Source organism: Nomascus leucogenys, chromosome 15 (assembly GCF_006542625.1).
Source record: "Nomascus leucogenys isolate Asia chromosome 15, Asia_NLE_v1, whole genome shotgun sequence".
Classification (NCBI taxonomy): Eukaryota; Metazoa; Chordata; class Mammalia; order Primates; family Hylobatidae; genus Nomascus; species Nomascus leucogenys.
In genome coordinates, this window is record NC_044395.1 from 63,048,739 (window position 1) to 63,072,029 (window position 23,291).

General features: G+C 50.9%; 1 protein-coding gene across 1 annotated transcript; it reads right to left on the reverse strand.

Moving 5' to 3' along the window:
- Positions 1-748: 748 nt before the first annotated feature.
- Positions 749-16,444, reverse strand: PLEKHB1 (pleckstrin homology domain containing B1). The gene is made up of 7 exons (XM_012504265.2): positions 16,261-16,444; positions 14,907-14,982; positions 13,244-13,396; positions 12,043-12,145; positions 10,920-10,959; positions 2,707-2,806; positions 749-2,092 (listed from the first exon to the last, which is right to left on the reverse strand). Exons 2-7 carry the CDS (start codon positions 14,941-14,943, stop codon positions 1,956-1,958), a joined length of 570 nt encoding a protein of 189 aa, XP_012359719.1. The 5' UTR covers positions 14,944-14,982; positions 16,261-16,444; the 3' UTR covers positions 749-1,955.
- Between the last annotated feature and the right edge of the window lie 6,847 nt (positions 16,445-23,291).

The window sequence follows — 23,291 nt, forward strand, 5'->3', positions numbered from 1 at the left end:
GTTGATGCAGGGATGGCCACAGGACCCAATTTAGACTGATGTCCACCAGGCCCAGGACTTTCAGTCATACTGTTAGAGGAAGAGAAATTCTCTTGGCTGGACTTGAACTCAGGAGGGCATTAACTTGGAGCTTCTGAACATCACTGCAGCTTCCAAATGAGCCAGCCCTGCAGGTGTATAGCTGGAAATGAAGCAAAGTCTAAGTGACACTGTTTGAGCCCCTGGGTCACACAGCTCTTGGACTTCTCCGTTATGTGGCTCAACCTTTTCCCTTTGGCTTAAATCAGTTTGAACAGCGAGTTTCTATCTGACATCCCCAAGAGGCCTGACGCAGGATGGTGGTGTTTCCTTCCCTGGCTACCTGGTTTTCTATGAGAACAATTCATTGATTCAACTCTAGAAGGATGGGAACCTACTGGAAAAGACCCCAACATGAACAGGATTCTCAGAAAGCAGGCAGGACCTGGCTTGGATCATCCATCAGCTCAGACAACAGACACTCCAAGGCAGTCCCTCCTCTTGAGCCCTCAGGAATGGTCAACTTCAACCAGCTACCTTAAGTGGAGGGAAAACAAAATCCAGAAAGGTTAAGTGACTTGCCCCAAATGACTCAGCTAACATGCTGTCACCAGTTCCACCTGATCTCAGAATCCACACTCTTTTCACTAGACCAGTGAAGGCACTACTAGTAGCTGCTGGGTCATGGAGAGGGAAACAGGGCCTTCTGGGGTAACAAGGCAAGCCACAGTTACTGCTAGAGCCAACAAAATCTTTATTAGTCTCTGCAGCAGAACTAATGGAGCCCCCATTTACAGGGGAGCCTTAGTAGGCTAGTCTGGCTACCAGGCAGGGATGTTAGCATTTCTATTGGTGATTGGGATAGAAAGGGGGAAGAGACTGGAAGGGGACCAAAGGGGGAGACTGCTGGACCACCTGAGGGCAGGCACAGATGGGGCTTCCTGGGCTGGTGTAAAGGTGGATCAGGCCCCAGAGGAGAACACTGCCATCTCATTCAGAATGAAGGATGAGACAAAGCCTGAGAGGGTGACAGTCACAGCTACAAAGAGAGGGCCGAGCTCCTGGTATGACAGGCATTTCCAGACGGAGGCAGCTTTCTAGGGCTAGAAGTCTCAAATAGAACTCACCTGTTCCCCAACCAGGGGTCCCCAGGTTCAGCTCAGTTGTTATCATGGGTACCAGCCAGGAAGCTGGTTGTGGGAAGGATGGGACTTAACTCAGGGATGTTTTGGGTATGGGCATGTGTCAGTATTCACAAAACAGGCAATATATTATAGATGCAATCATGAAACTTCCCTCCAGAGAAGGCTCACATCTCCCCTTTCACCTAGGAAGCTCCTTAGCCTGAAGGCCCACCACGGTCTGATCCCGGCCTCCACCCCAGCCCAAATGAACTCCCATTTAATTTCTTGGACATGCCATGACGTTCACGGCTCTGCACACTTGCCAATAACTGTTCTTCCAGCCTACCTGTCTTGCTCTCTGCCCCACCTATCCTTGTCAAAGGACTGATAACTCTTCAGCTTTGTCAAGTCCTTGTTTACTCCTGTTCTCCCCACCAGGCCTCTAGCTCCCTGAGGAGAGAGCAGAGAGACCGATTCATGTCGTGTCTACAGCGCCTGGGGAACTCGAAGCCAAATGAAGTATTTGCTGTGCCCTGGTGTGTTTAGAGGAACCGTATCCATAAATGTCTATAACAGATTTTGGGGGTGTCTGGCGGTAGATGTGAAGACTTCAAGCGATATTTGTATCTGGGATGACAGCTTCTTCCCATGTGGGGAGTGAGGGTAGGGAGTGGGGGGAATGGTCCAAACTCGAAAGGAGCTAATGGAGAGGATAGGACCAAAGTACAGGGCTTGGACGGTAGAGGATGGGGTCCAGGAGGAAGAGGAGTCTAGCAGTCCAAGCGCAGGGGTCAGTGCTCCGAGTCCCAGGGCTCAGAACCAGCAGGGCGACCACATGAGCGAGCCGAGCGCCGCCCCAGTGGCGGCTCCCGCAAGCATGCCCATGGCCAGAGGGGCGCCGGCACTGTAGCAGGGATCCTCCCGCACTATCACGTGCGTCACGCCGGGGCCTGCAGAGGGAGACAGTCCATGAGGATCAGCGACTTAGGAGGGAGTAGAGTGATCTTCGTACCCTTCCTGCATCACTCCAGCCCAACCCAGTGTAAGGCGCCGAACCCACTCTCCTGCTCCCCAGTCAAAGAACAAATCTAGACGCGGGAAGAGCTCCACCCTACGGCTCCCAGGCCTTGGATCGGCTACGGATGTCCCGGAACCTACAGGTCCGCCACGGCAGGCTAGGGCGGAGCAGCGAGGAAACCCTGAGATCGCTAAGCACAACAAGGAGGCGCCTAACGATGGGCGTTCCCAACCGCCAGGCCCCTGAGCGGGGAGGAGGCAGCCGTTCCCGCAGTAGCCACCAGGGGCCGCTACCGGCTCAGGAATGGGTATTGCCAACCGCAGGGCTGAGGAGCCAGCCTAGAAGGGTGAGGTCAGCTCGGGACGAACGCTGGTCCCAGAGCTCTCCCAGTCTCAGGACGGAGAGGGGCTTGCGGAGAGTTCTGCCTGGGAAAATCCGTGCACGCTAAAAGGATGTAGTCTGGTCCGGACTAACGGACCGTGGGCTGGGCCTGGCGCTGAATCGGCGCTGGATCGAGGCAAGCCCCGGGGCACGCTGGAGACTTACCTGCGTAGGGCGGTCCGTAGTAGCTGCGGACATACGTGGCCTCGTGTGCATTGGGGGGCACCACCTCATAGTAGTCTTGGTACGGGCTGTAGACGCGCACCTGGGGAATCCAGCCACGTCAGGTGCCCAGGAACTCCCTGGCCCGGATTTGGTCCCTTATCCCCACGCCTAGCACAGGCCTCTCTGGGATCCATGGAGCCGCCTCCCCAAGTTTAGAAATGGGCCTCCAGCCACTAGCAAGCTCTTGGAGAAAGGCCCTGCCCTCCCCACAAGATCCACGGTCCTTGTCCTCTAAAACTTCCGCCCTACATCCAGCTCCCAGTGACACCCATTCTTCTACTCTGGCCTCCCACCTAGGTCAAAAAATTCTCTATGGCTCCCAACTTCTCCTCATAGATAGTCTAATATTCGCTAGCAGCTCTACAATGATGCCACTTGGAAAGACCCAGCTCTACTAGTCACAAGGAGGGGAACATGGCCAAGCCCCAGGCCCAGGAAATAAACAGGGGTTGGGGAGGAGGGAAGGGAAAGGAAGGATAGGGATGAGAAGTAACTAAAATACAGTTATGCATCTTTTAAACAACAGGGATACAGTCTGAGAAATGCGTCCTTAGACAATTTTAGTTATGTGAATGTCATAGAGTATACTTACAAACAAACCTAGATGGCACACACCTAGAGTATGTGGTATATCCTATTGCTCCCAGCCTACAAACCTGTTCAGCAGGCTACTGCCCTGAATACTGTAGGCAGTTGTAACACAATGGTAAGTATTTGTTATCTAATTAATCATAATATAAACATAGAAAATATAATGCATTGCTCTACGACATTATCATGGCTACAACATCACTATGTGATAGGAAATTTTCAGCTCCATTATAATCTCATGGAACCACCATCGTATATGTTGTCCATCATTGACCCAAAATTGTTAGGCTGCACTAGGCTGTAACGATTATTGAGCACCTACTATGTACCAGGTCCTAAAGGAAGTGATCACGTGTGTTACACCACTTCTAATCCTTAAGGCAGGTATTAGCTCCACATGACCGTAGGGTGGGGGACTGAGGCTCAGAGAATGGTCAGTGTTCTCTCTGGAATGCATTCCCTGCCCTCCCCTCTCTCCCATTAGATTTCTGCCAACCCTTCAAAGCCTAGCTCAACGGTCACCCACTCGACTCCAGGAAGCTCTCCTGGTCTCAGGAAGAATGATTTTTTTTTTTCCCTGAATTCTGTGGATCTTGCTTGTGCCTCTTGTTGCTATCCTTTTTCCTGGCCTTTCTTGCAGCCCAAATGTGAGCTGCTTACAGACAAGGACTCTGATTTGTTTGTGTCACCAGCAGGGCCAAGTGCATACCAGGAACCAAGAACTATGTGCTGAATTAAATGGAAACTCCAAACCCCTAATTTTACCCATGGGGTTGCAGACCTGGAGAGGGGTCAGGATCCCCTTCTCTTCTGGATCTTTCCTCCTAGCCCCCTTCCACCTTGTATCTCTCTCTAACTGGGATTCACACCTGAACAGTCCAGCTCCCCTTAGAAGTCCAGGTGTCTCAAACTCTACTCATCTCAAGATGATTGCAACATTTCTCCATCTGCTAAAACTGTTGCTCTTCCAATAAATCATTTTTTTTTTTTTTTTTTTTTTTTTTTTTTTTTTTTTTGAGACGAGTCTGCTCTGTCGCCAGCTGGAGTGCAGTGGCGATCTCGCTCACTGCAAGCTCGCTCCGGTTCACGCATTCTCCTGCTCAGCTCTCCAGTAGCTGGATACAGGCGCCGCCACGCCGGCTATTTTTTTTGTATTTTTAGAGACAGGTTTCACCATGGTCCGATCTCCTGACCTCTGTCCGCCCACCTCGCCTCCCAAGTGCTGGATTACCGTGAGCCACCTCCCGCCCATTTTTTTTTTTTGAGACAGAGTTTCATTCTTGTTGTCCAGGCTGGAGTGCAATGGCACGGTATCAGCTCACTGCAACCTCCGCCTCCTGGGTTCAAGCGATTCTCCTGCCTCAGCCTCCCAGGTAACTGAGATTACAGGTTCCTGCCACCATGCCTGGCTAATTTTTTTGTATTTTTAGTAGAGACAGGGTTTCACCATGTTGGCCAGGCTGGTCTTGAACTCCTGACCTCAGGTGATCTGCCCGCCTTGGCCTCCCAAAATACCCAGCCCCATAAATGCTTCTCTCAGTACATGCCATCACCATGCACTCAAATGAAGAAAGGCTAGGCACAGCGGCTCATGCCTGTAATCCCAGCACTTTAGGAGGCTGAGGCAGGAGGATTGCTTGAATGCAGGAGTTCAAGACCAGTCTGGGCAACATAGCAAGAACCTGTCTCTACAAAAAATTAAAAAATTAGCTGAGTGTGGTGATGCATGCCCGTGGACCCAGCTATTTGGGAAACTGAGGCAGAAGGATCGCTTGAGCCCAGGAGATAGAGGCTGCAGTGAGCAGTGTTTGCACCACTGCACTCCAGCCTGGGCAACAGAGGGAGAAAAAAAAAAAAAACAAAGAGAAAGAAAGAAAAGAAAGAAAAAGAGAGAGAGAGAAAAAAAGAAAGAAGGAAAGAAGGAAAGAAAGGAAAGAAAGCAGGTGTTGCCCTTGTCTTCACACATCCGCTTTCCACACATCAGCCACCAGGTCTCGTGATTTTATCTTCTAAATATGTTCTTCTGTCTATTCTTTTGGCCAATTCCAAGATAATAGGCCACTGGTTTTAGCAATTTGGAAGTTGTGAGTGACCTTGAAAAAACTTTTCAGAGGAGTTGCTGAATAGGAAAAGCCAAGCTATGGAGGGTTGAAGAAAGGCTGAGAGGTGAAGGATGCAATCCCCATGTCATGACATCTTTTTCAAGAAGTTTGGTGGTAAGGGGAAGGTCGCCAAGCACACCTTGTGATTTCAAGTCTCCATGCCATTTTCCTTTGCTAGGGATGCGCTTCTCACCTCATTCAACCTGTCTTTCAGATTCAACTCAAGCATCACTCTCCCTGAACCTCAGGTTCTGTTGGGGTCCCATCTGGACACTCACAGCCCTTGGATGTCCCTGCATCACAGCACCGATCATGCTGTCTTCACGTTGTGTCCCTGTATCTCTCCCATCAGACTTGGAGAAGCCTGTGAGGGCAGAGACTGGGTCTAATCAGATCTGACTGGAACATGGCAGGTACCCAATAAATGTTTATTGAATTCATTCCAGTGAATCAAATAGACTGGAACTAAGGTTGCCCAACTCTGAGTTCAGTTTCAAGTCAGGGAAAACAAATAGTCCCAAGACAATGCAAGAGGCTCAGACAAGCAATGTTGTAGGTCAGTGAACTCTACGGTGCTCCCTCCCCATCAGTGGTCCAATAGGGATTTCTGGTAGGCAGTGCCAGGATCTGGGCTCCAGGCCCAAAAGGGGTTGGAGGGATCTAAGCTCTCAGGTCCAATTTTATTGGTGGGGAAGTTGAGGTCCAGAGCCTCCACCTTGCCCTGCTGCTATACAGTGAGCCAGTGGCCTTGGGAGGCCCTGGAGAAGGTGGAGCACTCCATGTCCCTCTAGGGCACCTGTTTTTACTCTCCACATCTGGGAGGCCCAAAAGTAAACTCCTATAAGTCACCTGGCAACAAGTAGGGACAGCCCAGAGACCTATGGGCAGAACCTGAGGGTTTGAACCTGCCTCTCCCTCTCCAGAGGCCTAGCTACTTTGTGGATACAATCAGTGTTGACCAATCAGGAGGTCACATGCAAATGACTCCCCTTAGCTGAGCTGTTGTGTTATTAGGTTTACAGTCTGTTAAATCCTAGTTTTTGACATCCCCACTTTAAACGAACTTGTGTCCTAGTTTGGGCATGGAAAATACCTCAGAAGGGTGGGCTGGGAGTCCCAGACCTGCCATTGATGAGTTGAGTGACCCTGATCAAGTTAGGTAACGTCTACAAGCCACTGAGGATCTAACAGTGCCACATCTATACAACTTGATGGCCCAAGCACTTCTAGGCTTAGTGATTCTGCACATCAGAGTCATCAGGAGACAATTTTTTTTTTTTTTTTGAGATGGAGTCTTGCTCTGTTGCCCAGGCTGGAATGCAGTGGGGTGATCTTGGTTCACTGCAACCACCTCTACCTCCTGAGTTCAAGCTATTCTCCGGCCTCAGCCTCCTGAGTATCTGGGATTACAGGTGCCCACCATGTCTTGCTAATTTTTGTACTTTTAGTAGAGATGGGGTTTCACCATGTTGGCTAGGCTGGTCCCAAACTCCTGAACTTGCGATCCGCCCGCCTCAGCCTCCCAAAGTTCTGGGATTATAGGTGTCAGCCACCAGGCCTGGACAGGAGACAGGTTTAAACTACAGGTTTCCTAGGCCTAGGCCCCATGCCAGATTAAAACATCCAGAGGTAGAACATGAATACTTGTTATCAGTGCTTGTAAGTTCCTAAGCAATCCTGATACATAGCCACACTGAGCACCACTGTGTAAGACGAGCTCAGAGTTGACTGTAAGATCACAGGTACTCTCACTCAAGCCCCCTCCTGCCACCCACCCCATGCCAGGCCCTGTGCTGAGCACTGGGGACAGAGAAAAGATTCAGGCCAGATCCTGCCTTCAAGAAACATTCAGGGTGAGGGGAGACAGACCTAGACTAAATTAGACTATGTAGTAGTATTGCTATAAAGGAAGTTTTTCACTCCTTCCTTCCTTCCTTTGCTCACTCAGTGAACATTCCCTGAGCCCCACTGTGTAAGAAGGGTCAGCATAGACTCCCCATCACTGAGCACTAATTGAGCATGTGCCATTTACCTAGCCTTGTGCCAAGCTCCATAGAGGCAGCGCAATCAGGCCTGGTTCTTGCCTTGGAGGAAGTTCTAGGCCTCACGGAAGACTACACAGACAGGAATAAACCAGCTCTGAAACCAGGCAGAATGAAGAAAGCACTAAGCCTTAGTGCCACTAGGCTGAGGGAGGGAATGACGATGGCTAGTGGTCTAGGAAGTCCCCACTGAGTAGGTAGCAGGCAGCCTTTGAGGTGGGCCTTACAGGATGAGCATCAGTTTGTCGGGTGAATGAGGAAACTGAGGTCTTGTCAGTAGAGGGAATAGCATGTGCGAAGGCTGGCAGAGGGAAAAGGTCTGGTGTGGCTGGGGACAGACGGTACAGCAGAGCAGTTGGTTTGTGTCCTGTGGGTGATAGGGAGCCATGGAATGTTTGTCACAGGGAAGGGATGGACTGGGCCTGGTTTTGGAGGCTCATCCTGGTGGCCAGTATGGAGGCAGGGAGGGCCGAGCCAGCACTTACCCAGATCCGCCTCTCAACCTTACAGGGGCTCCACGAGCGGGTCACACACCTGACCTTGGAGCAAACCCGGCGGCTCCTGGGAGGGACGGTGGCTCCAGCTGGGGCCTGCTCAAGCCACAGAAACCCAAGAAGGGGGAGGAAGGGAGGGGGTGTCAGAGGCCCTCTATACCTAAAGAGACTCAGAGCTCTTTCCAGACCCTACCAGAGCCCTCCGCCAGCTGGGCTGTGGCAGGGAGCATCCTCTTTCTCCTCAGCTCATGGTAACCGGGGAGGCTCAGAGAAGGCTGATGACTGCCAAAGTTACGCAGAAAAGAAGGACAAGTAGTCTCTTTCCAGAATTAGCCTACCCTCCCTATTTCATCCTGCTGGGACTCCCAGTCTCCAGGGAGGACACGGCGACTGCCATCTGTCCTCTAGCCCACCTGGTCCACTTCACCCCAGCCTCGTCCCTAGCTGTGCTCCCAGGCCCTGTGTTCCCAGTAAAGCTGGTGTTAGGGGCTCCTGGAGCCTCCACCTGGAGTGAGGTATGAACTCCAGCATGTCGGAGAACAAAGGGCAGGTCACTCCCACACAGGCTACAGACAGAAGCCCGTAAACACAGAGGTGAACACACAGAGACAGGCAGACACAGGCACAAACACACCCCGACTCTAGTAAGCCCGGGCACAGAGGGACGTGTATATGTGGAGTAGTGGGAGGTAGAATAGAGGCCGGGGCAGAGAGAAGGGTCAGCAGAGCCACAGGAGATGGACAGGCAGAGAAGGACGAGGCCGCTTCATAGAGTCACAGAGTGCAGACAGTCGCTCTTGCCTCCTTCCCTCAGCCTCTCTTTGGTGGAACTGACTCGCCCCACATAAAGAGGCTTCGGAGCTCAGAGCCAGGGTAGCCTGACCTGGGTCCCTCCACCCTGTAGACTACTGCTGCAGCCTCCTTACTCCCAGCTTTCTCCAATTCACCCACCACTTGGAAGCCTGAGTCTGCCCCCCAAAATCTGACCACAGCCCTCCCTGCTGAATGCCCTTTATTGCTCCCTACAGGCCTCAGGGAAAGTCCATTTCTTCCAACTGGACTTTGAGGCCCATCATGAGCTGGCCCCGATGACCTCAGAGGTCATCTCTCCTGTTTCATTCATCTCATGAATTGCTCTCCAGCCAGGCAGACTCTGGGCCCTTAGACGCATGCGTATGTGCACACGCACTTGTGCACACACACACGTGCACACATCACTTCTCTGTCTCTGCTCATCCAGTTACTTCTGCAGATAATGCCCTCCTCTCAAAATCTCACTGACCTAGGTTCCATGATAGGCTTTTCCACTGACTTAAGAGTATAAGCTTTGGAAAAGTCAACTCCCCTCTCTGAACCTCGGCTTCCTTATCTGTAAAATGGGACTAATAATACCAACCCCCACCCAGCTACCCTGTCAGGGTTGTTGGAAGATGAAATGACGTCACTGATGCCAGGGGCTTAGCATGATGCCTGGCACTCAGCACGTGGATGCCTGAGGAGGTTTCTAAATGCATCCAGGTCTCCCCTGCTACTTCCCAACGGACTTCCTCTATAGGTGAGAGGGGGCTCCATTGTGCCACACAGAGAAAGAGCAAGCACAGATTCTGGGGTCAGGCAGATGGGAGTGAAGGCCAAGCTGGGCTTTGGGTGGCTCTTCAAACCGCCACTTCCATCAGTCACAAGCTCTGTTGACTCCATCTCCTAAATATGTCCTGTACTCATCAGCCTGCTCTGTTGACTCCATCTCCTAAATATGTCCTGTACTCATCAGCCTGTCTTGGCCAGCAAGGCCTTAGTCCAGATCTCCGGTCTGTTGCCTGGACACTGTCTCAGCCTCCTAAGTGGCCTCTGGGTGTCTACAGTTACCCTCTACAATCCATTCCCTACCTACCAGCCAGACTATCTTTTTTTTTCCTTTTTTCTGTAACAAAATTTCATAAACTGACAGACTACCCTTTTTTTTTTTTTTACATGCCCCAACGTTACAACAATTATCTTTTTAAAAATATAAATTGAACCTGATCTGATCATGCCATCCCTCTGTTCAAAAACTTGTCATGGCTCCCTGGTGCTCTTAGCAGAAACCAACATCCTTCATACAGCCCACAAGGCCTGGTCGTGCCAACCCTCCTTCCTTCCTTACCCACTCACTCCCTAAGCACCAGCCACCCCAGCTGTCCTTCTGTTCCTCAACTTGTCAATGTCTTAACCTCTCTCAGAGCCTTTGCACATGCTGATCCCTCTGCCTGGAATGCTGTTCCCTTTACCCCATCCCCACACCTTTCACCCAGTCAATTTCTATTTATCCTTCAGTTCTCGGTTTAAGCCTTGCCTGAACTACCACCTGGATGAAAGGGCCAGACACTGCAAATCTCTGTCAGAGCCGTTATTACTATTGAAATGGAATAATTAATTAGTTGTTCCATGTCTGCCTTCTCACTAGGCTGAGTCCAGGCGGACAGAGCCCATATCTCCTTGATTCACCTCTGATCCCTGGCACTTGGCACAGCACCTGGCCCATACTAGCAGCTCAGTAAATATTTGTTGTGTGGATGAATGAGTTTCAGTCTTATCATCTGCACAGAGAACAATAACTCCAACTTCACAGGACTGTTGTGAGGAGCAGCTGGAATGATACCTGCACCACACCTGGCACATAATAGTTGCTCGATAAAAGACAGTTCCTTTTGTCCAGCTCACGTGCCACTCCCTCCAGCAAATCTCCATGGAGACTTCTCTCTCTCCTCTGAGCACCAGTTGGCTCTCCCTTATCCTTTCCCACTTGGGACTCAGGCATCAGAGTTTGCACAAACCTATCCACATAAGACTGAGAACTTCTGGCAGGTGGAGACCGAGTCTGAGTCACTCATGATTCCATGGCACATGGAGGTGGTAGGGAGAGGGGGAGAGAACAGGGGACTCACCGGGGTGGAGTTCGCCTCCAGCAGCGCTGTCTTCCATGCTCTGCAAAGCAAATCCCACCGGACCATGAGGAGGGAGTTTGGGGGTAGGTGAATTGGGCCCTCACATTTTAGACTTTCCTCTCCAACCCAGCCTCAAGCCCAAGTCTCTCATGAAAGGACAGATCTCTTGTCTCCCTCAGGAAGACAAAAGTGACCCCTCCCCTGTCCCAGTCACATGGATGGAGCACTAAGTTAGGCTGATTCATTCTTCTCGTCCCCTCTAGAAGTTCCAGTTTCCTCATCTATACAGTGGATGGTTGGGCTTGGGTGGTCTCTCAGGGATGTCAGATTCTGACACTCTTGGGTGGGTGCTCTAGCCGCAGCCCCCCTCCACATCCCAAATCTACAAACAAAACAGTTCCCCAAAGCTCTGACCCCAGAGCCTCAGGAAGGCCCAGCAGACACAGGACAATGGGGCCTTTGTTGGTTGCCATGGCACCTGGCTGGGTTGGACAAGGCGGCTCTGTGCTGTCTGCCTGGAGCTCAGCTTCCCCCACTCCCACACACCCATCTCTTTCACTCTCCTCCAGCGCAAAGGCCATGCACCCCTCAGCCAGAGGGTAGGAAGGGATGGAATGTGAGCGAGCAGATGGCGCCTGAGAAGGACACACCCAGGCTGGCTGCGTGGATATGCATCTGACATTGGGGTGCCCCTGCCTGGGACGCAGCTGACTGCCTTTGTAGGCAGGTCCAGGGCTACCCCTCAGATCAGAGTCCCCCACCAGGGCATCTTCTAAGAAGGGAGCAAGGGTGCCACTAGGCTGCTTTGCTGCTTTGCATCACCCTCAGGTGAGGGCTCACCTCAGAGGCTGCTAAAGACCAGGAACCAGATACCTGAGGCAGGTGTGCACACCTCCCCCTCGGCAATCCTGAGTTCACCGTAGACCACATGAGGAGTTCACTGTGTGCCATGCCAGTCACCATGAGCCCTTCAAATCCACTCCACCCACCTCCAATGAGACACCCTTGCTGACTAGCCTTAGTGCCCTCTTCCTATGGTCAGAGAACCAGAAGGCCCAATGAGAAGGGGGCACATGCTAACTTTCCCTGAGATTCCACCCATCCTCTCCTGGGAGTGACTCACAGGGCATCATCCTTGGTCTCCGCACAGAGGTGTAGGCGGCCGCCTTCCCGTAGATTCACAGTCAGCAGGCCATCTCGGCTCCGGCCCTCTGGGGGCTGCACATCTGGAAGCAGACACACATATATGGGTTTCCACAGGCACAAGCCCCAGGTCCCCCCAGTAAACGAGGAACAGGAACAGGAATTGACTTCTTTGGGCTCTGTTTACTGGCCACTGCCAACCTTCTCTGATCCCATATACTCTCTGAGGGATTCTACTCTACACTTCCAACCTTTCCAACCTTTCCATGCTGAGGCTTCCCTCAGCACACCTCCCAGTTACCCTGTTAGAACTGTGGCCTGGGCCTTGGTGGAGGAATGTGGAGATTTGCTGTGACTCTGGGCCACTTCGCTTCTCTGGGCCTCCTAATTTCATTTCATCTTCATCCAGTACCGAGCACCTGGAGGGCAGGAACTGTGCCTGGCTCACCTCTGAGACAGCACAGAGGAGAAAGGCACTAAAGGACTGATTTTCTTTTTCTTTTTCTTTTTTTTTTTTTTTTTTTTTTTTTGAGACAGGGTCTAGCTCTGTCCCCCAGGCTGTAGTGCAGTGCCATGAACACTCACTGCAACCTCTGCCTCCCAGGCTCAAGCAATCCTCCCACCTGAGCCTCTTAAGTAGCTGGGACTACAGGCACACACTATCACACCCGGCTAATTTTTGTTTGTTTTGGTAGAGACAGGGTTTTGCCATGTTGCCCAGGCTGGTCTTGAACTCTAGACTCAAGTAATCTACATGCCTCGGCCTCTCAAAGTACTGGGATCATAGCTTACTGCAGCCTTGAATTCCTGGGCTCAAGCAATTCTCCTGCTTCGGCCTCCCCAGTAGCCATATGCGACCGCATCTCACCAATTATTTATTTTTTTTTTAGAAACAGGGTCACGCTATGTCGCCCGGGCTGATCTAGAACTCCTGACCTCAAGTGATCCTCCCGCTTCAGCCACCCAAAGTGCTGAAATTACAGGCACGCGCCACCATACACAGCCAAGGACCTATTTCTTAACTCACACCAAACTGAATTGGAGTTGACAGAGGCTCAGAAGCAATGTCTGTGAAATGCATCTGAAAGCTTCAAAGAGACTTCCAATGGCAAGTGTTCTCAGAGACAGTGGGAGGCTCTGCCCACAGTCACGGTGCCACAGAGGAAGAGGGTTCTGCTCACCATGGCACTCTTGGCCGATCTTTATGTCACGGACATTGAAGTGGATGAGCACACGGTCCTCCTCGTCCTGCGCTGTCTCATCGCGGTAGTATCCCAGGGTCCCGTCCAGCCACAGGGCAAACCAGTTCCGCTTCCAGCGACGGAGTATGGAGCCTGTACGATATTCCAGATGCACTAGGCAGGCTGATCCCAGAGCCTGCTGGGAATAGAAGCCCCAGACAGACTCCCAAGTCCCCTCAGCCTCAGTCCCTAGTGTTACAACCATGTTTTTCTTATCTATCTACCCCCTGAAATGAGGGCAAGACCTCTTTCTGTCTTGGTCACCTCCTGCCTCCCATTGGGTCTGATGCATAGCAGAAGCTCGATACACGTGCTGAACAGGGAAATGAGTGACTGGGCCCATTACTTGGAAGCTTCTAAGGCCAAGCCCCAGGTCTCTTCAGGGGCAAAGACGTCTCCCTACCTTGAGCCTCCATCTTCTCTCTCTCTCTTTTGAGACAGGGTCTTGCTCTGTCACTCAGGCTGGAGTGCAGGGGCACAGGCATGGCTCACTGCAGCTTCAACCTCCTGGGCTCAAGTGATCCTCCCATCTCAGCCTCCCAAATAGCTGGAACATCAGGCATGCACCACTGCGCCCGGCTAATTTTTAATTAGCCAGGTAGGTATTCTTGGAGACAGTGGGTCTCACCATATTGTCTAGGCTGGTATCAAACTCCTGGGCTCAAGCGATCCTCCCAACTCAGCCTCCCAAAGTGTTGGGATTACAGGCATGAGCCACTGTGCCCGGCCTCTTATCTCTCTGACTTGTGTGATGGTTATTTGTGTAGCATCTGCCTTCTGTACCACTCTGGGGGCTGTGGCTCCCCACACAGGTCCTGGCACCCAGGGAGACCTGGCTCAGTGTTTGCTGAACTAAATGAACTAAGAATGGACAGGGATATGGGGCATGGGGCTGCTTGTCCCAGGGGTCCCCAGGATAGTTCTTGCTCAGGTCATGACTCTGGTCAGAGGTGGGTCTAGAAGCCCGAGACTGAGCTTCTGACATTTTGCAACTGGAAATCTTAACAGGAAAGGGCAAAGACATAAGAGAGCTTCTTAGGGCTTTGTGGATTCCAAAGCACAAAGGCATTTTTCACTTTGTTCTGTGCCTCGTTCTGTGTCCAGCCTGGGGTTGGGGGACTGTGGACACACAGAGGGTCAAACCCAGCCCCACTGGGGTTAGGGGACTGTGGATACACAGAGGGTCAAACCCAGCCCCTGTCCTTGGGGATCTCGAAGACTGGGGCCAGTCTGGGGTCAGGGAGTAGGGAGACCCACAGATGGACAGTTCTGTTCTAAGGAGATCACTGTAAGGCGCCGTGAAAACCGAGGAGGGAGCCTCTAATCCAGCTTGACGCTACTGCAGGGGCAGGGGTGGGGGCCAGAGGAAAAGCCTGAGAAGGCTCCTCAGAGAGGGGCCCATCTGAGATGGGTCGTGATGAACAAATAGAAGTTTAAACCATGTAGTCAGGAATGACAAGGACCTCCAGGCAGAGGGAAGAGCGTGGACAAACAAGGGAAGGATGAAAAGGTCCTGGCTTCTTGGGAAAAGGGTTCCCCATGGCAAGCCCAGTAAGCCACTTCCCTCACCCTGCCTCAGGACCAGGGGCCCAGGATCACTCACTCTGTCTCCATAGCCAGCCGCCCCTCACCAGGGCCATTTCTTCAAAAGGACTTTCCAGGGCTGAGTCAGGCGGGACCTGTCAGAGGAGCCACGGGAGACACAGGCCTCAGCAGCAGCTCCCTGGAGAGAAGCCCCCAGCCCTGCTGTCCCCGGGGAGCCGCCCAGGAAACGTTTGAGGGAGGGTTAGTAAACAAACAAGAGCCAGGCGGCCTCGGCCTCCTCCCCATTCTCTGCTCAGGAAGAGAATGGGAGCACTGTCACTGTGGGGTCAGCAGGGCAGCCGTTGGTGTGGGGTGGGGGTGGGGACCAGGAGCCTGGATTCCAGCCTCAGCTTCGTAACTTTGGCCACATCCCTCCTCCCTGGCCCTCTGTCCTGGTCTCAGTTTCTAGATCTGTAGAAGTGTGCCTGCGAGGCAGGCAGAGGCTGGAGGGAGGAGCTCTTGAAACATTAGAATATGCCTGGCTAGCTCAGTCGGTGGAGCATGAGACTCTTAAAAGTATTAGAAACCTTGGGATTCTATAATGTGGAAGTGCAGAATATTAGAATCACGGCAATGGATGAGGGAAAGGCTCCCTCCCATTTGGACCCCACTAGAGCTGTTTACAAAGTGCTTAACAGAGCAGTTCAACAGCAGCTGTGATGGACCGAGCACTCTGTCCGGGTACCCCCTCTCAGTGCTTTCATCCATTATCTCATTTAAGCCACCCTGCAGTCCTTATTATTCCTATTTCAGAGATGGGGAAACGGGGGCCGGAAAGGTCCAGTCAGTTGCACAGGGCCACTTGATTAGTAAGCAGTGGAACCCAGACTCACACCCAACAATCCTGGCTTCAAACCGTTATGTCAGCAGGAGCTTTGAGAACTTCCGATACCAGGCCACACTCCATAACAATTAAATCAGAATGTCCGAGGGCAGGAGGCAAGCCCTGGTACTCTTCAAAGATCCTCAGATGATTCCAATGTACAGCTGAGTTTGGACGTCACCACACATACTACTCCCTCACCTTGTCCCCACTCTAACCCTGTTAGGAAGGGAATCTTTACTCCTGTTTTACGGATGGACAAACTGAGGGTCGGCAAATGACTCATCCATGTGTGTGATGTAGCTTGCGCTGGAATCCAGGTAGGTGGCCTCTGTTCCTGAGAGCGACTCACTTACCAGCGGGTGCCTCCGCCCCTCCCCCACCTGCTCACACCTGTTGCTGCGTAACAAGGGCTGGCACACCTGGGCTGGAAGGCCCAGGCTTGTCTGTTCCTCTTGCCGCTCCCTCCCCTCTCCACGGTCTTGACACAGATCAAACAAGAAGGCCAGGTGCAGACTCCTTTTCCAGCCCCTCCCCTTGATGCACCCACCTTGTCTACACCTGTTGCCGATGTTGCTGCCAAAGCGGCCGCTACTCGATGCTGCTGCCACCCAACCCGCTGCGCCTGCGCTTTGTGTGCCCTGGAAAGCCTGGGGCATTTCTCTCCTCCGGCAGCGCCTGAGAGCCCAGATGCCCCCGGGCCCCGCCCTCCGGACCTGCCCACCCCAGGGAGGGGGAGTGACGTGAGAGATGCTGACCCGAGGCGTGCTGGGACTTGTAGTCTACCCCTCTAGAGCTGGCCAGAAGCAGCCCCGCCTGCAATTTTACTTTTAAGACATTTGTTCACTCATTTATCATGAAATACTTTTTCTTAAGAATCAGTGAACTCAGTTCCTAGAAAAAAAGAAAAAGTAAAGCTGCAAGGAGAAGCCAGGCTCCTAGTTTTGCAGGGTTTTTTTGATGCTTCCCCTTTCCATCCCCAGCTTCCAGTCTAGTGAGGGAGATTACATGGAAACACACAAGTGGAGCACAGGGTGTGATTTAACAATGGAAAAGATGAGCCTGACTTTTCCCAAGGGGTTCAGAAAGGCTTCCCAGAGGAGGCTGAAATGGGCCTTGGAGGATGAGGGGCAGTTTCCTAGGGCAACCCGAAAGGTCCCCTATGAATACTGTCAGGATGTTGAAGAGTGCCCAGCATTTCCGTGTGTCTAGAACATAAAGCGCAGGGGTGGGGAGGGCATGGGGAGTGGCAGGCGATAGAGCTGCAGGGTTTGCAAAGAAATACCACAGAGGCCTTGCACGACAGGCGGAGAGCTTGGATGTTACGACGCTGTGACTGGAGCTGGGGTGGGAGTTTCAAGATGAGGAGTGAGGTGTGTGATTAGGGGGTCGGAAAGGCCCCTCTAGGGCACAGTAAAGAATGGATTGGAGGGGGCCCACCTGGAGAAGGAATACTTTCTGTATCTATCACCTCGGACTGTGATCATTTCCTTTGATAGCTCAGCCCCGCAAACCCTCACCTACCAGCAGCCACAGGATGTCATTCAGAGACCAGAGGCTGTCAGGGCCTAAAAGACTTCTGTCCCGTCCCCTATGTGGCAAGGGTGCCCACCCTGCCCTCGGCCCATCCTCCTGTCCCAGAGAACTCTTCCTTACCGGGGCTGCAGGGCTCATGGTTCCTGGGCGGCCAGGGCAGCATTTCCCAGAAGGCTCCCGCAGCGGGGCATTTCCCTGAGCGCCTTAGAGATAAGGGGATCAGGAAGGTGCTACCAAGTGGGAGGGTGGAGGGGGAGGCAAGAAGGGAGAGCACAGATCCCAAGGAAGGTCGCCCTCTTTCTCCAGGCTCTTCCCAGCCTTTTCAACTGATAGCTCTGACCCTAGGTTCACTGGACAAGTCATCCCTGATTCAGAAGTGGTCTTGGCTCAGCATCGCCGAGGTTCCCGGATGGAATTGGGGCGAGGTTGCGAGGGAGGACAGGAACGGGGCTGGTCCTCCTCCCTGGGTTGGGGGCGGGGCTACATCTTCATTCTTTGGCCTGGCAGGACAGCGCCCGTCACCCCAGTCCTGGCTGCGCAGTCTGGCTCTTTCAGCCTTCCTCTCTTGCTCCTGAGTCTCTGTAATCCTGACCTCGAGCTACCCTCGCGCTTCGGCCCTTTGTGCGGTGCGTGCCCTGCTGAGGGATTCGCCATGGCCAATCCTATTAACCATTGAGTTCATCCCCTCTTAGTCGACCCAAGAACTAGCTCTCCTAAACCGCGTTTTCATCTCTGTGCCTTTAACTCACTCTCTGGTTCCTGGAACGTCCCAGCCCCAGCTTCTCCTAGCTAAATTTTCCACCTCCACAGTGGAAGGAAGAAAGGAAGCAGTGGGAGGGGGAAAGAGGGAAGGAAAGAGATATGGAAGGAAGGAAAGAGAGAAGGAGAAAAGAAGGGAGGGAAAAGGGGAAGGCAGGTAAGTAGGGCTGCAGCTGGCCTCAGAGGATCTGCGCCTGGGTCTTGCCCCGACCCAGCCTCTCTCCAGCTCTCCCTGCTCCCCTCCCCGATGGGCAGTGAGGCATCCTTCATGTTGGGGGGCGGGGATGGTGCAATCATCTCCTAGATTTCATTCTCTGGATTTAGCAACCAGATGAAAAAGGAAGGTTCTGCAGCAGCAGTGGAGACTTCAGGGGAAGACTCTCCCCCACCTCCCAAAGAGCGGGCACTATGACAAGAAAAAGGGGAAAGGACGTGGCAAACTAAAACCACAGACACCACTACCGAATCTAAACGTAGCCAGACTTGGCCCATGTCTCTAAAAGCTGGTCAGTGACCCTCTTTGAGAAGCCAATAAGGAAGTGTAGACTCTCCTCAGGAAAAAATCTGCATATAATTCCCGGGAGTTCATAGACCTCTGAAGCCATGATACATGAAAACATGGTCGGATTGTTTTTAATCTCCAGGGCTGTGTAGATGGGAGGAGAGTGTAGATGGGAGATGACCAGTGAGAGGTATGACAGTATGTCAGGAATTCCAGCCGCAGCAGTCCTGGCTGTGAGAGACTTTGTTTGTTTAATCAACTAAAACTTATTGAGACTAATAAGCCAACAAGTAACTTTTACATTTCTTTGTGGCTATGGTGCACAGAACCATTGGCAGAGAGGAAAAGATTTTGCCATTTCAAGTGTCCCTGGTGAATGAACAGCCCACAGATAATACATTGTTTAGGAAATAGTGGACTGGCTCATCAAATTCAAATTTACTACTCACATTTTCTGGAGAGTATAATATAATGAGAATAATTTATATTATCTTTATTTTTAAAAACTTGAAATTTATATCAAGATGCAATTTGAGCAAAAGTAAAAGTGCTTATGAAAACATTTTAAATGGCTGGGCGCTGTGGCTCATGCCTGTAATCCCAGCACTTTGGGAGGCCAAGGTGGGTGGATCACCTCAGGTTGGGAGTTCGAGACCAGCCTGACCAACATGGAAAAACCCCATCTCTACTACAAATACAAAATTAGCTGGGTGTGGTGGCACATGCCTGTAATCCCAGCTACTAGGGAGGCTGAGGCAGGAGAATCGCTTGAACCTGGGAGGTGGAGGTTGCGGTGAGCCGAGATCACACCACTGCACTCCAGCCTGGGCAACAAGAGCTAAACTCCGTCTCAAAAAAAAGAAAACATTTTAAAATGATAATTTTAGTGAGATATAATTCACCTACCGTAAAATTCACCCTTTTAAAGTAAAAAAATTCAGTGGGTTGTTTTTTTTTTTTTAGACAGAGTCTTGCCCTGACGCCAGGCTGGAGTGCAGTGGTGTGATCTGGGCTCACTGCAACCTCTGCCTCCCGGGTTCAAGTGATTCTCCTGCCTCAGCTTCCTGAGTAGCTAGGACTACAAGTGTGCACCACCACACCCAGCTAATTTTTGTATTTTTAGAGATGGAGTTTCACCATGTTGGCCAGGATGGTCTCGATCTCTTGAGCTTGTGATCTGCCCGCCTCAGCCTCCCAAAGTGCTGGGATTACAGGTGTGAGCCACTGCGCCTGGCCTTCAGAACATTTTTATCACCCTAAAAAGAAACCCTAGGCCAGACACGGTAGTTCACGCCTGCAATTCCAGCACTTTGGGAGGCCAAGGGTGGCGGATTACCTGAGGTCAGGAGTTCAAGACCAGCCGGGCCAACATGGTGAAACCCTGTCTCTACTAAAAATGCAAACATTAGCTGGGCGTGGTGGTGCATGCCTGTAATCCCAGCTACTCGGGAGGCTGAGGCAGGAGAATCACTTGAACCCGAGAAGCAGAGGTTACAGTGAGCCGAGATCACGAGATCACACCATTGCACTCTAGCCTGGCTACAGAGCGAGTCTCCATCTCAAAAAAAAAAAAAAAAAAAAAGAAACCCTATAGTCTTTAGCAGTCACTCCCAGTCTGTCTTCCTCCCCAGCCCTTGGCAAAACTAATCTGCTTTCTTTCTGTACGGATTTGCCTATTCTGGCCATTTCATATAAATGGAATCATGGGCCAGGCACAGTTGGCTCACACCTATAATCCCAGTGCTTTGGGAGGTGAAGGCAGGAGGATCTCTTGAGGCCAGGAGTTTGAGGTTATAGCAAGCTGTTACTGTGCTGCTGTACTCCTGACTGGGTGACAGAATGAGACCCTGTTTCTAAATAAATAAATAGTTTTAAAAAATAAATGGAATCATGCAATGTGTGACCTTTTGTGACTGGCTTCTTTCACTTAGCATAATGTTTTCAAAGTTTATCCAGGTTGTAGCATGTTATCAGTATTTCATTCCTTGTTTTTTGTTTTTGTTTTTGTTTTTGAGACAAGGTCTTACTCTGTCACCCAGGCTGGAGTGCAATGGTGCGATCTCACTGTAGCCTCAACCTCCCTGGCTCAAGCAATCCTCCCACCTCAGCCTCCCAAGTAGCTGGGACTACAGGCACATGCTACCACACCTGGCTAATTTTTGTATTTTTGGCAGAGACGGAGTCTGGCTATGTTGCCCAGGCTTGTCTCCATCTCCTAGGCGCAAGCAGCCCTCCTTCCTCAGTTTCCCAAACTGCTAGGATTATAGGCCTGAGCCACTGCGCCTAGCCCATTCCTTCTTATTGATGAATAATATTCTATTTTATGGATATATCGTGTTTTATTTACCTATTCATTGGTTGATAGACATTTGGGTGATTTCTACTCTTTAGCTATTATAATACTGCTGTGAACATTTGTGTACACATTTTTGTGTGGACATATATATGCTTTATTTTCTCTTGGGTGTGAAATTTCTGGTTCATATGGTAACTCTACGTTTAACATTTTGAGGAACTGTCAAATTATTTTCCAAAGTGATTGCACCATTTTACACTCCCATCAACAAACTCTAAGAGTTCCGATATTTCCATATCCTAGCCAACACTTGTTATTGTCTGTCTTAAGTATTCTCTCATTGTGGTTTTTATTTGCATTACCCTAATGACCAATGATGTTGGTTATCTTTTTTTTTTGAGACAGAGTCTCGCTCTATTGCCCAGGCTAGAGTGCAGTGGCGCGATCTCGGCTCACTGCAAGCTCCGCCTCCGAGGTTCACACCATTCTCCTGCCTCAGCCTCCTGAGTAGTTGGGACTACCGTGCTCGGCTAATTTTTTGTATTTTTAGTAGAGACGGGGTTTCACCGTGTTAGCCAGGATTGTCTCGATCTCCTAACCTCATGATCCGCCCGCCTCGGCCTCCCAAAGTGCTGGGATTACAGCCGTAAGCCACCGCGCCTGGCAATGTTGGTTATCTTTTCATGTGCTTATTAGACATTTGTATACCTTCTCTGGGGAAATGTTTATTCTAATCTTTTGTCCATTTTTTAATTGGGTTATTTGGCTTTTGTTGTTGAGATGTAAAAAGTTTTTAAAACTAATAAAATATTTTTCTAATTTTTTTTAAAGGCTAGGGCGAGGTGGCATGCACCTGTGCTTCCAGCTATGAAAGAGGCCGAGGTGGTAGGATCGCTTGAGCTCGGGAGATGGAATGCACCACTGCACTCCAGCCAGGAAGTGTAATGGTTAGTTTTATGTGTCAACCTGGCTAGGCCATAGTCCCCAGTTACTCAATCTAACACACTAATCTAGGTGTTGCTGTAAAAATATTGTGTAGATTTGGTTGACATATACAATCATTTGAAGTTAAGTAAAGGAAATTATCTTTGATAATTGGTGGGCCTCACCAATCAGTTGAAGGGTCTAACAAGCAAAACAGGTTTCCCTGAGAAAGAAGAAATTCTGCCTGTGGATTGAACTGTAGCCTCAGCCCCAGCCTGAGAGTTTCCAGCTTGCTCTGCAGATTTTAGGCTTGCCAGCCCCCTCAATCATATAAGCCAATCCCTTAAAATAAATTTCTTTGTATATGTATATATCTATATCTCCTACTATTTCTGTTGCTCCGGAGAGCCCTGACTAATGCAGGGAAGAAGAGGATGTCTTCCTTCCATTAACTCCCAATTTGAATCGGCCGGGCGCGGTGGGTCACGCCTCTAATCTCAGCACTTTGGGAGGCCGAGGCGGGCGGATCACGAGGTCAGGAGATCGAGACCATCCTGGTTAACACGGTGAAACCCCGTCTCTACTAAAAATACAAAAAATTAGCCGGGCAAGGTGGCGGGCGCCTGTAGTCCCAGCTACTCGGAAGGCTGAGGCAGGAGAATGGCGTGAACCCCGTGGGGAGGAGCCTGCAGTGAGCTGAGATCGCGCCACTGCACTCCAGCCTGGGTGACAGCGAGACTCCGTCTCAAAAAAAAAAAAAAAAAAACTCCCAGTTTGAATCAATTGGAAACACCAGGTTTGGGAATGAAGGAGGAAGGCCTGGCAGACAAGGAGATCTGAGGGGAGGGTGTCGAGAGCCTCCAATCTAGAGGAAACGGTACCCCATGTCTAGAGATGGAGGGTGGTGAAGATGTTCCCTGAACAATACTCCATCGGGATCATCAGATGAATAAGGACTTCTAGAAGCTCAAGTTTAATCACTGTTTTCTTTATTCTTTGGTTTTTGTTTTTTTGAGACAGAGTCTTGCTTTGTTGCCCAAGCTGGAATGTAACGGTGCGATCTCGGCTCACTGCAACCTCTGCCTCCTGGGTTCAAGTGAGTCTTGTGCCTCAGCCTCCTGAGTAGCTGAGACTGCAGGTGCGCACCGCTACGCCAGGCTAATTTTTGTATTTTCAGTGGAGACAGGGTTTTGCCATTTTGGCCAGGCTGGTCTTGAACTCCTGACCTCAGGTGATGCACCCACCTCGGCCTCTCGAAGTGTTGGGATTACAGGTGTGAGCCACCATGCCCAGCCTCTTTATTCTTTATCTCATCTTCGTGATCTCTAGTTTTGAGATGAGGAGCTTTCTTTCAGCCTCCTGTACTCTCAACTAACGATCATGAGCTTTTAGTTCAAGGGAAATAACTTGGTTTTGAGAAGAACAAATGATCCTGTTGCACTCTGCTACAGGGTCTTTGACTTGCTTTCTGAAGGTCTTCAGCTCTTTATAACAGGCTCGTCTTGGCATTTGCTTCAGAACTTTCCTCCTCTTGCTCCAATAATGACCTTCCCAGACAGATCAT

Bases quoted from the DNA above. Each gene is read 5' to 3' on its own strand.
- PLEKHB1 (XM_012504265.2), bottom strand. From the start codon at position 14,943: ATGGCCCTGGTGAGGGGCGGCTGGCTATGGAGACAGA. The intron at 13,397-14,906 runs GTGAGTGATCCT...AATATCGTACAG, and splicing joins CGGCTGGCTATGGAGACAGA to GCTCCATACTCCGTCGCTGG. The intron at 2,807-10,919 runs GTGAGTCCCCTG...TGGATTCCCCAG, and splicing joins TGGAGGCGAACTCCACCCCG to GTGCGCGTCTACAGCCCGTA.